This window comes from Athene noctua, chromosome 13 (genome assembly GCF_965140245.1).
Source record: "Athene noctua chromosome 13, bAthNoc1.hap1.1, whole genome shotgun sequence".
NCBI lineage: Eukaryota > Metazoa > Chordata > Aves > Strigiformes > Strigidae > Athene > Athene noctua.
In genome coordinates, this window is record NC_134049.1 from 21,806,165 (window position 1) to 21,817,505 (window position 11,341).

Sequence of the window (11,341 nt, forward strand, 5' to 3'; positions counted from 1 at the left end):
CCACCCGGAGAGGTTCGGGGGCTCTGAACCAGCAGAGGACGCAGAGCAGGGGTGACTGCAGAGCACCAAGCCTAATTCTGCCCACTTGCACCTATGAAGCAGATGAAAGATGCTGCTCTGGCCGTTTCTACGGGGACCCCAAACCCCACCGGTGACCCCACTGAGTCACAACCCCTTCAGTGATCGAGGGCTGCAGTGCTGCCAGTGACCGTACCGCCTGGCATGTGGCAATGCGCTTCCCTTGACTTTTTGATCTGGGATAAGAGATAATTTGGGGATGGGGGGAATGGAAGCTTCTTTATTCTGGGGCTGTCCTGGGCAAAGGGTGTCAGACTCCTTCCCACAGTTTAGGTGACACCACAAGTGTGTGACAGCCCGGGCTGCGTGGGTGCGAGCTTGTCACCACCACGTGTGGGCACATCCCACTCAGCGCCCGGGCTAGCGGCAGGCTCTGCAGAAGGGTTAATGACTTGGAGGGGCTGAACCATCCTGCCAGGAGGTTTTAACCCTTTCCAGGAGAAACTCTCTCCAGGGCCCCCTGGTCATGGAGGGGGTGGGAGGATGCCGAGCTCCATCCCTGACCCCTCCTTGTGCCTTTGGGCAACGGGTGCTAATTAGTGCCCTCCTGAAAAGGAGCAAATCTCAGCATCCATAGGTAGCTCATCACAGCAAGATTCCCTGTAGATATGTTAGGCGGGGAAATCTATTACTCTCTAATTAAATGGAGACAGAAATGATTGTTCTTTTTCTATTCCTTGTATGTTTCTAAGCGTGAAACTCAATTATAAGTGTATCCGCAGGAGGGGATTTGTCTACAAGGGGGAATCTCTGCTTGGCACGGAATTTTAAAAGCTGGAGCAAACACCTGGGCTGCTGTGGAGCACCCTCAGATTCCCAGGATTTGGGGGATTTGGGTGGGCACCCCTCTGCCCGCTGCCTCTTTGCTTGCCAACCCGCTTTGTCTGTCTCCCCCACACTCCTGCCGCAGGAGGAAGATGCAGAGGCTGGACTTAAAATAGAAAGCCATCCTCTGGATGACGGAGAAATGAGTGTTTGCTTGAGAGGGGCTCTGCTGGGATGCGGAGGCTGAGTTTGGGGAGGCTGAGGGGCTTCAGTGGGGCCTCAGGGGCCACCTGTGGGTGCTGGCAAGTGGGTGACCGTCCCTACACAACGGCGGGATGCCGCCTCTCAAGCAGGGACACCAGGAGGGCATGTGGCTTTGGAGCTCCAGATAAGAAAAGCAATCAAAGGCAGCCTTAAATCTTCACTGTGTAATTGTGGGCTTAAATCATCAGTGGGACGAGAGGAGAGTGTTCCTGGCCGAGTGGGGAGGGGACGTAAATCCACCAGGCACCTTCTTAGCACCCCCAGTCTTGGGGCTGAGAGCACCTGGGGACTGGGGTGACACTAACCCTGGCATGGCTCTGTGGGGCAGCATGGTGCCGGGAGTAGAGTCATGTATGTGCATACATACAGGGCGTGACAGCGCTGGGTGTATGCGTGCACGGAGAAAGAACATGTGTATACGTGGGTGGTGTGGGTATTCAGCGGGTATTTGTCCATATATTGAGCATACACATTGTGTGTGCAGAGATACGGAGAACTTATATAAATTCTATGTGTATATATATGTATGCGTTCTGACTGCGTGTGTATATGGGGTGTGAGTATTGGTATGTGTGTAGAGAGAGCGTGTATGTGCTGGGGGAAAATATCGCTTGTATTTTTCTATATAGTGAATTTATAGAGAGTGTGTCTGCAGAGTATATAATACATTTGGTTTATTATATTTTCACACATATGCTGTATTTACGTATATTTATAGTGTGTGTATAGGCTGAGTACACACGCAACGTGTGTGCAGATAATTATTTGTGCATGTACATAGTGTGTATAAATAAAACGAGTGTGTGCAACATGGATATATATAATGTGTATCTATATATATAGTATGTGTGTGAATTATATGTAATATGCACATGCATAAATACAGAAATATAACATATATACTGTATGCGTGCATGGTGTATGGGTAGAAATATATATAGATGTATATTTTTAGTGTGTGCGTGCGTGCTTTGCCTGTGGCTGCGGCGATGTGTCTCTGCGCCGTCGCCCACCTCCTGGGGGTCCCCTCGGCCGTGCCGGGCTGTACCGGGCTGTACCGGGCAGAGCTCGGGGCCGCGGGGAGGGGGGGGACGGGCACAACCTCGCCCCCATCAAACACAGACCCGGCTCCACTTTCAATCCCTTTTATTGACTCTTTCACAGACAGAAGCTCGTAGAAAGGCGCCCGCGGTTCTCGCCGGCCCCGGGGCTCCCGGGGACCGGAGTTGGGGGGGCGGCGGCGGCGACCCCTCGCCTCCCGGGGCCGGGCCCCCCCCGCCCGCCCGCCCGCCAGCAGCACGGGCGCGTCTACGGCACAGACACTTGGCTACAAGGCTACTCTACCCAACACACATCGAGGGGCCCCGCCGGGCCGGGGGGGTCTGGGGGCCGGAGGGGGGGGTCGGGCCGCCCCGGCCACCCCGGGGAGGGGGCGGGGGGCGCGGAGCTGTCCAGCCCCCGCCGGGTGCTGAACGGCCCCGCGGGGACCGGGGGGGGGAGCGCACCGGGGAGCCCCGGCACCCACCGGGCAGCAGCAGGACTCGCACCCGGCACCCACCGGGCAGCGGGAGGAGGAGGGAAGGGCGCGGGGGATCTCAGCGAGGAGCCTTGGCACCCCTAAGGGAATGGAGTGCACCGCCGGGGAGCGGCAGGGACAGGGGAGCCCCGGCAGCCACCGGGGAAAATCGGGATGCACCGGAGCGCTATGGGCACCCACCGGGGAGCGGCGGGGACCGGACCGAGGCGCGGCGGGGACCCAGAGGGAAGCGGCGCGGAGCGGGAAAGCGGGGAGCAGGGAGGATAACGCCGAGGAGCGGCGGGGACAGCACCGGGCTGCTCTGGGGTTCGCACCAGGCTGCGGCGGGGTCGAACGGGGGAGCGGCAGGACCGGACCGGGGAGCGGAGGGGACTCACCGGGAACCGGACCGAGGAGCGGCAGGGACCCGTCGGGGACTGAACCGTTTCCAGAAAAAAGAAGGGTTTAGGATATCGGGCTTTTTTCTTTTACCTTTTTTTTTTCCTCTCTTTTTTTTTTTTTTCGTTTTTTTCCTTTATTGGGAAAGAAAATACCGGGAGAGCGGAAGGCAGAGGCGGGTGGGGGACCGGGAATCGTTGTGTTGTTGTCGCCGAGCCGGGAGTGAGGACCGCCGGTACCCAAAACGGAAACGAAATCGAGGGAGAAAAGTCCCGTCCGCATCGAGCATCCCCGGGGCGAGGTCCCTTCCCGGGGACCCCCTGCCTGAGGGAGGAGGAAGAGGAGGAGGAGGAAGGACAGGTGGGCGTCGCTGAGGATGCTTCCGTCTTTCCTCGGAGTAAAAGCAGCTGCGGTGCCCCGGGGGGGGGGGGGAGGGGGGGCCAGGGGGAGGTGGGGACCGAAGGGGTGGCGGAGGGGGTCCGGGGGGGCTCAGCGGGGGCGCTGCCGGTAGTTGCCGTTGATCTCCTGGGAGATGGTGACGGCCTCGGCGCCCAGCGGCAGCTTGTCGCTGTACTCGGAGCGGACCTCGAACTCCTCGCCGTTGGCTTTGGACTGCGACTCCACCATGGAGCTGGCCGCCACGCTCTCCTCCCGCTCCAACTCCGGAGCCCCTTCGGCTTCTCTCCTCCTCCTCCGCCTGCCTCCTTCCTCCTCCTCCTCCTCCTCCTCATCTTCTTCCTCCACGTCTGCTTCCCCTACCTCGCTAGGATTGTAGTTCTTCTCAGACTCCAGGTAGGAGGCGCGGGGGTCGAAGTCGGCAGCCATGTGCTTCTCCATCTGGTCCGGGTTCTGGGCCTTCATGATGAGCTTGTAGGTCTTCCCTTGGTACTTGGAGAGGAGGTGACACCACGTGGCCCCCATCAGGGGTAAGGTGGCCAGCACCAGCAAGAAGATGCTCACAACTACGATGATGATGAGAGAGGGGATCTCTTTTTTGGTGGTGAAGACCACTTGGACCTGGCAGTCCTCCCCCAGGTAGGTGAGACACACGGAGTAGTTGGTGCCGGGGTTCAAGCCCTGGAACCAGTATGAGTTCACCCCTTCCTCAATCTTGGACCACTGGACCAAGGCGTGGCCCTGGCTGCTCTCCTGGCACAGATAGAGCATCCTGAGGTGGACCTTCTCAGGCTGCATATAGGTGGGTGTGAGCTGCACCCGGGCATCACGCTCCGACACATCTAAGGCGATCACCCCCAGATCGAATGTGTGCTGCTTGAAGTCACCGCTCTGGTTGAAGGCGTGGTTGGAAATGTACTTGCTGGTTTGTGTGGAGCCACACTTCTTCTCAAAGGGTGGAAGCTGGAAAGGGACTTGCCCATCTCCTGTGGACTCTGTCCCAGCTGCCAAGGATGGTTGGCTCTGTCGGGTGGGACTGAAGGGTTTGTTCCTTTCATCGGGCATGAGCACACTGTTCTTTGCTCCCTTGGCCCCAGGTTTCTTGTCACCTGGTTGTGCTTTACCCCCCAGTGGGTCCCTCCCGGGGTGCAGCGGGTATTTCTGGGTGCCTGCCACAGCCACATTGACCGAGGTCTGGTTGCTCCCCATTTCGTTGGTGGCCAGGCAGGTGTAGGTGCCTTCTTCCCGCTTGCTCAGGTGGGGAATCACCAACGTGCCATTCTTGAAGACCAAGAAGCGCTCGGGATCCTGTTTGGGGAGGTCCTTCCCAGCACTCTCCTTTGGGTTCCCGTTGAGCTCCAGGGTTTGGCTGGAGGTGCGGATCTTCCAGCTCACTTCGGGAGGCGGGGTGCCCGTCACGGCACAGTGCAGCGTCAGGGTGAAGCCATCAAAGAGCTCCGTGGTGTCCAGGTTAGGGTAATAGGTGAGCTGCACGGTAGGCGAGGTGCACTGCACGTCCGGGATCTTCCCCACTGGCACTCCTCGGAGCTGTTCCGGGAGGGCACAAGTGATGGAGTCCTTCTCGGGGATGGAGATGAGTGTGCTGTCCATCCACTTCTTCAGCCACTGGAGCTTGCAGGAGCACTCAAAGGGGTTGTTGTAGATCTGCAGGTGGGAGAGGGAACTAAGCGAGTCGAAGATACCCTCTGCAAGAGCAGTGAACTTGTTGTTATTGATGCGTAGGGACCGGAGGTCCTTCAGGGTGTGGAAAGCCCCCTGAGGCACCAGAGCCATGTGGTTATTGTTCATCTTGAGCAGCTGGAGAGCGCTGAGGTTGTAGAGGTCCTGCCAGGGGAAGTCCACGATCTGGTTGTGGCTGATGTCGAGGTTTTTCAGCTGCACCAGGATGGCAAAGGTGCCGGGCTCGATGGAGCGGATCTCGTTGTGCGCCAACCAGAGGGAGGTGACCTGGGTCACCTCCACGAAGGAACGCCGCTGCAGTGAGGTGATCTTGTTGGCCGAGAGGCTGAGGGTGGTCACGTTGGAGGGCAACCCCGTGGGCACCAGTTGAAGATCCTTGTAGGCGCAGTCGGCGAACTGGTGGGCGTACTTGTCCACGCAAGCGCAGGGCTCGGGGCATGCCCGGGCCAGGCCGACCAGGGCCACCAGCCACAGGGGCAGCAGCGGGGCCATCTCCCCCTGCCGAGGGACACAGGGGGCTCTCAGGGCTCCCGCCCCCTCTCCCCGCCCCGCTCCCGGCCCCGGTCCCCGCCCGGCGAGAGGCGGCGGCGGGGCCGCGCCCCATTGTCTGTGCCCGGCTGCCCCCGGCTGCCTCCCCCTCGCCCCTTGCTCCTTCTCATCCCCTCTGCTCCCTTCCTTTCCTCTTCCCCGTTTCCCTCCCTTTCCCCTCCGCTCTTCCCTTCTCACTCTTTTTCTTGTCTTGTTCGTGCTTTTCCTCCCCCCCCCCCCAATATCTCGTTTTCTTTCTTCTCTGCTTTAATTTCTCCTTCTTCTATTATTTCTTTCGCTTTTCTTTTTTCTGTCCTTCTCCTTCCTGCCTTTTCTCTCTTCCTCTCCCCACTTTTCTCCCTCCCTTTTCCATCTCTCCCTAGTTTTCTGCTTCCCTAATTTCCTCTCGCCCCTGTGCCCCCCTGCCCCGCCTCGCCGCACCGGGGGTCACCCCACGCCTTACCCGCTCCTAAGTGGCGTTAAGCAACACGCAGCCCTTCTCCTCGCCGTTACCGGTCCTCCGCATCCTCCTCCCGATCCCCGTCCTTGTGTCACGGAGGAGCCTCCGCCAGGCCGGCCACGACGGTGAGGGGCGCGGTGAGGAGGTGGGAGACCCCACCCGGACCCCCGCACCTCTCCGGGCTGAGCTGCGAGCCGGAGCGGGGCCGTACGGGCACTGGGCTGCCGAGGAGAGAGCGAAGGGAGGAATTAGCATTTCTGCCAGCCTCCCCCTCCGCACGGCCGCCCCCTCCCTCCTCGCCACCCCTTTCCCATCCCACCACCCACCCACTGCCGCCGCTCGCCAGCCTCCGGCGGGGACGGACCCGGCTGCTTCCCGGGGCGGGCACGGCACTCCCCCCCCTCCCCAAAAAATTAAAATAACCGTAATAAACGCCCTCCCCGCAGAGCAACGAGTACAACTCGCACGCACTTGGCAGCAGCCATAATCCATCCCCCCCCTTCCCCGTGCTCCCCGTTTTCCCTCCCGGTCGCCTCCTCCGGTCCCCCCCCTCCCCGGAGGGACCGGGATGCCGTTGGGGCAGATACGGGACACGGCTACCCCCGTCCTCCCGGGACATCGCAGCCCTTTGGGAAGCGCTTGTAGAACGGGGAAGCGGGGCTCGGGACCCAGCCCAGCCCTCCCCGGAGGCCTCCCCTCCCCGGTTCTACCCGCCCCCCCCGCCCGGTCGATGCGGTATTTCTGCGGGCGATGTGCGGCGTGTGCCGCCGCCCCAGCCCGTCCCGTCGTGGGTGGTTCCCTTCTGCAGGGCACTAACTGAATGCGAAGAGCTTTTAAGCATCTGGGCGGAGGGGAAAGGAGGGGGGGGGGGGCACTGGGGGCTGCCGAGGGTTCCCGGGACGGGGACGTTCTCCCTCCTGAAGGTTTCAACCCCTTGGAAAGGCGCGGTAACGGGGAGCCCCCTCTCCTCGCCGCAGTTTCGCCTCGACGTGGGGGTCTGTTGTCCACCCCCCCACACACACACCACCACACCCCGGCCCTGTCCCTCACTTGTCGCCCCGCCAAACCCGAGAAAACATTGATTTTGTAAGCGGGATCGATGCCCGCCTCCCGCCATCCCCCCCTCCCCTCCGCCGCCCGGGATCTCTGCCGGGGGGAGCTCTGGGAGGGGATCCGCATGGGCTCAGACGGGGCAGCCCGGTCCTCAGGGTGTCTCCGAGCAGGCTCTGTCGCGACAGTCAGCGACAGAGCTGTGGCCCGGCCCTGCGGCTACCCCCAGCGCAGGGTGGGCACGTCCCGGGGGGGCTCAGAGAGTGAGGAGCCCCGGGAGTCTTGGGGGAGTCTCACAAGCAGAGTAAGAGCCCCATCACCTCTTCCTCGGGGGGAGCCCGTCTCCGAGGCCACGGGGATGGGCATGTTGTCCCAAGGATGAGGAGCAGGAAGGGGGGTGATGGCTGGTGGGGCAGAGAGGGGAAGCTGCTTCACAGCAAAATGCCAGATCTGATCTTCAGTGCTGGATCCGGGCACCTCCACCCCCCAGGAGCCATGTCCCAAACCCCCCAGCATGACACCTTGAGCTCAGGGACCACCTCAGCCAAAGTGGCTGGTCTCAGATGTGCCTCAGTTTCCCCTCAGCCCTGCTGAGGACTGGCGGGTGGCTGACACCCACGGGGTGGGCAAGATGCTTGGGTGATGTGTGGCCACCAAAACCACCTTGTCTTCAGGCAAGTGAACCAACACTGTCCACGTGTTGCATCGTGGTCACCTACACTGTGGCTGCCACTGTGCTCCCCAGTAGAGATTTGGCCCAACCCAATTGCCATCCTCCAGAAAAGCCGTGGCCATGGTCCAGGGGACTGTCCCCAGCAGATGAACAAGGCCACCTCACTTTGAGGACTACAGGGGCCTGCAGAGGGGTCAAGCAGGAGGGAGCCATTGCTTCAAATCCAGCACAGACATCTACAGGGCAATGCTTCCATGTCTCCCTTCCTGTCAGAGTGGAGTTTGAAGGGCCGTTGTGCTCTCAGCATCTTCAGGGCTTGAGCCATGACTCACTCCCTCCAGTCCCCGTGGCTGGCTGGTCACCCAAGCATGTCCTCATCCTTACCATGACACCCTCCCAGGCACTAGCAATTAGCTTAGGGAATTACGGCATCAGGCATTTGGAGTTGTGGTTTATAAGCATTTTATTTTTTCCTGTTTTGCTCACTCTCTGAACTCCCACAGACTGTCAGCCGCTCCCCAGCCCCACAGCAGGGAGTCCTGTGGTCAATGGGGCAGCACCCTTGGGGGACTCAGCATCTCCAAGCAGACCAGATACGTACCCACACTGCTCCTCACCCCTCGCTGCTGTGTGTCAGGTTATTGCACGTCCCAGGCTCCCTGTGCTGCTGTGGGGCTGAAGGACCATGGGTCACCCCTTACTGGTGTTGACCCATGGCTGGGACTTGGGCTGCAGAGCTCAGGTGGGTGTCACAAGGACTGCAAGTTTGACACAGAGAGGACGCTTGTTTTCTGTCTTGGCTGCTATCCACCACACAACACTGAGCTCTTCCCAAGATGACTTCATTTATCATGCAAGAGGAAGAAACCCAGGTGTCCTAGATTCAGTGGAAGGGTTTCAGGGGCATTGGAGGCAGCGTGTTTTGCTAGAAATGGGTCAGGGGATGAGGCACGTGTGACGGGAGGGATGACGCATCCCTCCTCACACTTCTGAGGGCCAGACTCTAACCTAGACACTTGAGCGGCATCATAGCATGAAGCGGCATGGCATGGGTTAGGCCTTCAATCTACCTGCCTCCCCAGCGGACATGACATGTGGGGTTTGCGTCACCACTCAAGCTCATGGGCTGAGCACAAGGAGTAACAACAACGCTCTGTGGTGGCTCTTCAGTCCCCTCAGATGAGAGCTCCAAGACAGGAGGTGGAGGATGGAAGGATGGATGGATGGATGGATGGATGGATGGATGGATGGAAGAGTGGATGGATGGATAAGCAGGCTCTGTGGCTGCCAACCTCTCCTTCTCACACCACAACTCCCTCAGTCCCAGGCACCCTAAGCTTCAACATGCTCCTGAACACGTGACAAGTAGAAGCTGGGCTGGGGGCCAGGTCCACAGCTGGTGTTGACCATTGCAGGTCTGGGGACACATCCCCCACTAGTATAAATGAGGGCAGCCTCTCAGCTGGAGGTATCACCGGATCACCACTGCGGTCCTTGAGGGTTTGCGGATTTACACCACTAACCTCCAACTAGTGTCGGAGGGAGGAGCCCTCCTCACCATTCTGGTCAGACACACTGGTTATTTCGGGAGAAGGGTGAGCCCCCAGTTTGGGCTCTCCTAGCTTCTCTAACTTGTAGCCCCAAGCCGGCTCCTCTGAGATCAGGTGAGTGCCTGAGCCACCACCACCCTGGGAGCACCCTGGCTGCAGGACCTGCCCGGCCAGAGACAATGTGGCTTCTCCTTCCATCTAAATAAGGCTTCCCCTCAGCTTTACCTCACCACTTCTCCAAATATTCAAGAGTCCTGTCCACCCTGTCCTTCCTCTTGGTGGTTCATGGGATGCAAACCTGTTTGGATGTTAGCAGGATGAGTTTTTTGTAAGAAATATAATCCAGGTAACCTTTCTCAGGCTCACTGGGGCGAAGCCTCCTCTGCCTTGGACTTCCACCCGCACTGGTCAGTCAACCTGAGCGAGCTTGCAGGGCGTAATCAAATGCAGAGGAACCAGCCCTTTGGCTATAATTAGTTTTGCATGATTGTTGGGAGAAGAAATCCATTTTCATAAACAGAAAGGATTTATGCTGCTCCTTCTTGCCTTTTTTTCCCCCTTCCTGAGTCCCAAAGCACTTTGCTCAGGGCTAGCAGGGAGTAATTTTATGAATGGTTTAGATTGAGCAATGCATTATTAATAACAGCCAATCAAGCAAGCAGCATATTATATATCATTTCAGGAGATTCGCTTAATTCAGTAAAGTTATTTATTGCTCTAAAAAAAACAGAGATTCTGATTCTTCCTTATACCTCTGGCTTGAAGGGGCATTTTCATGGGGTGCCTGTGGGTGGAAGGGAGGTCCAAGTGGGACTGTGTCGAAGCTGCCTGTTGGAGGTGGAGGCTGGTGGGACCTTTGGGGAGCCCTGAATCCACAGGGGTACCCCAGCTGCAGCCCTTTTCTTCAGGGCAGGATCCTGTTGGGTGCTGCTCTGCTCATCCCGCAGTGACAAACCCTTTTCTAGCCGGATGAATGAGCTTTACGGCAGCTCAGGGCAAAGAAACAGCTAATCTGGCTCCCGCAGCCCATTGACTTCGCTATTGTTTTACAAGACTTTGATGAGGCCGGTGACAGCAGACAGATGGGCTCTGCTCTCCTCCGGCTGTGCCCCTTGTAGAGGCTGCTCCCCGCGCACAGCCCTGTAGCAGACACCGGGGAATCTGCAGGGTGAGGCGGCATTGTCTGAATTTGGTGACAGGCCGTGTGGTGGCGGGGGTGTCCTTTGGGATCGCTCCCTCTAAACCGCTGCACGGTGCTGGGCCTGTCCCGGTTCTTCCCCCACCCGGGGCGGGCAGCAGGCAGGGCAGGCAGGGGAAGGAGCCTGCTGCCTGCCCGCGCTTCGCTGGCCCGGACGCGGCTCCAGTAGTTCACAGCTGTGTCCAGGCCACTGCTTGTTCCTGGGGGGTCCCCAGAAGATGAGGGCGTCACGTTTCCCCCCAGTTTTCCAAGCCTGGCAGCTCCCACCACACCCTCTCGGTGAGGAGACCTTCAGCACATCCCTTTCCTGCTCACCTTCACCCACCTCGACCCACCCAGAGGACCCCTCCATCCCCCCCCCTCCCCCTTGTGCCCAACACGGCAGACCAGACGCCCCGGTGACGGTCGCTAGTAGCTCCCAGGTACCAGAGGGACAACCGGTGGGTTCCGGGGATGCGTGTGCGTGTTCACCAGTGGGGGTGGGTGCTCACCAGTGCGGGGTGGGTGCTCCGGTGGGGGGGTGGGTGCAGCCGTGGGGGTGCGTGTGTGCGCACAAGCCGCTCGGCTGCACAAAGGGGACCCCTGGTGGTGCGTCCCCCTCACTGCCTTGTCGCCCGCTGTCCCCGGGGGGGGGGGACGGGGAGCGGGCAGGGTACCTGGTGCTGCCCGGGCAGGGCGAAGAGCACCCCGAGGATCTTCCCTCCCGCCTGGCTGGGAAAAGGAGGAGTGGAGACTCCCCAGCAATTCACACTGGCCTGTGCTG

At 59.6% G+C, this 11,341-nt stretch overlaps 1 protein-coding gene across 1 annotated transcript; it reads right to left on the reverse strand.

Annotated features, from left to right (window-relative positions):
• Window positions 1–2,236: 2,236 nt before the first annotated feature.
• On the reverse strand, window positions 2,237–6,448 carry ISLR2 (immunoglobulin superfamily containing leucine rich repeat 2). The gene is made up of 3 exons (XM_074917535.1): window positions 6,434–6,448; window positions 6,111–6,328; window positions 2,237–5,617 (listed from the first exon to the last, which is right to left on the reverse strand). Exon 3 carries the CDS (start codon window positions 5,609–5,611, stop codon window positions 3,512–3,514), a length of 2,100 nt encoding a protein of 699 aa, XP_074773636.1. The 5' UTR covers window positions 5,612–5,617; window positions 6,111–6,328; window positions 6,434–6,448; the 3' UTR covers window positions 2,237–3,511.
• Between the last annotated feature and the right edge of the window lie 4,893 nt (window positions 6,449–11,341).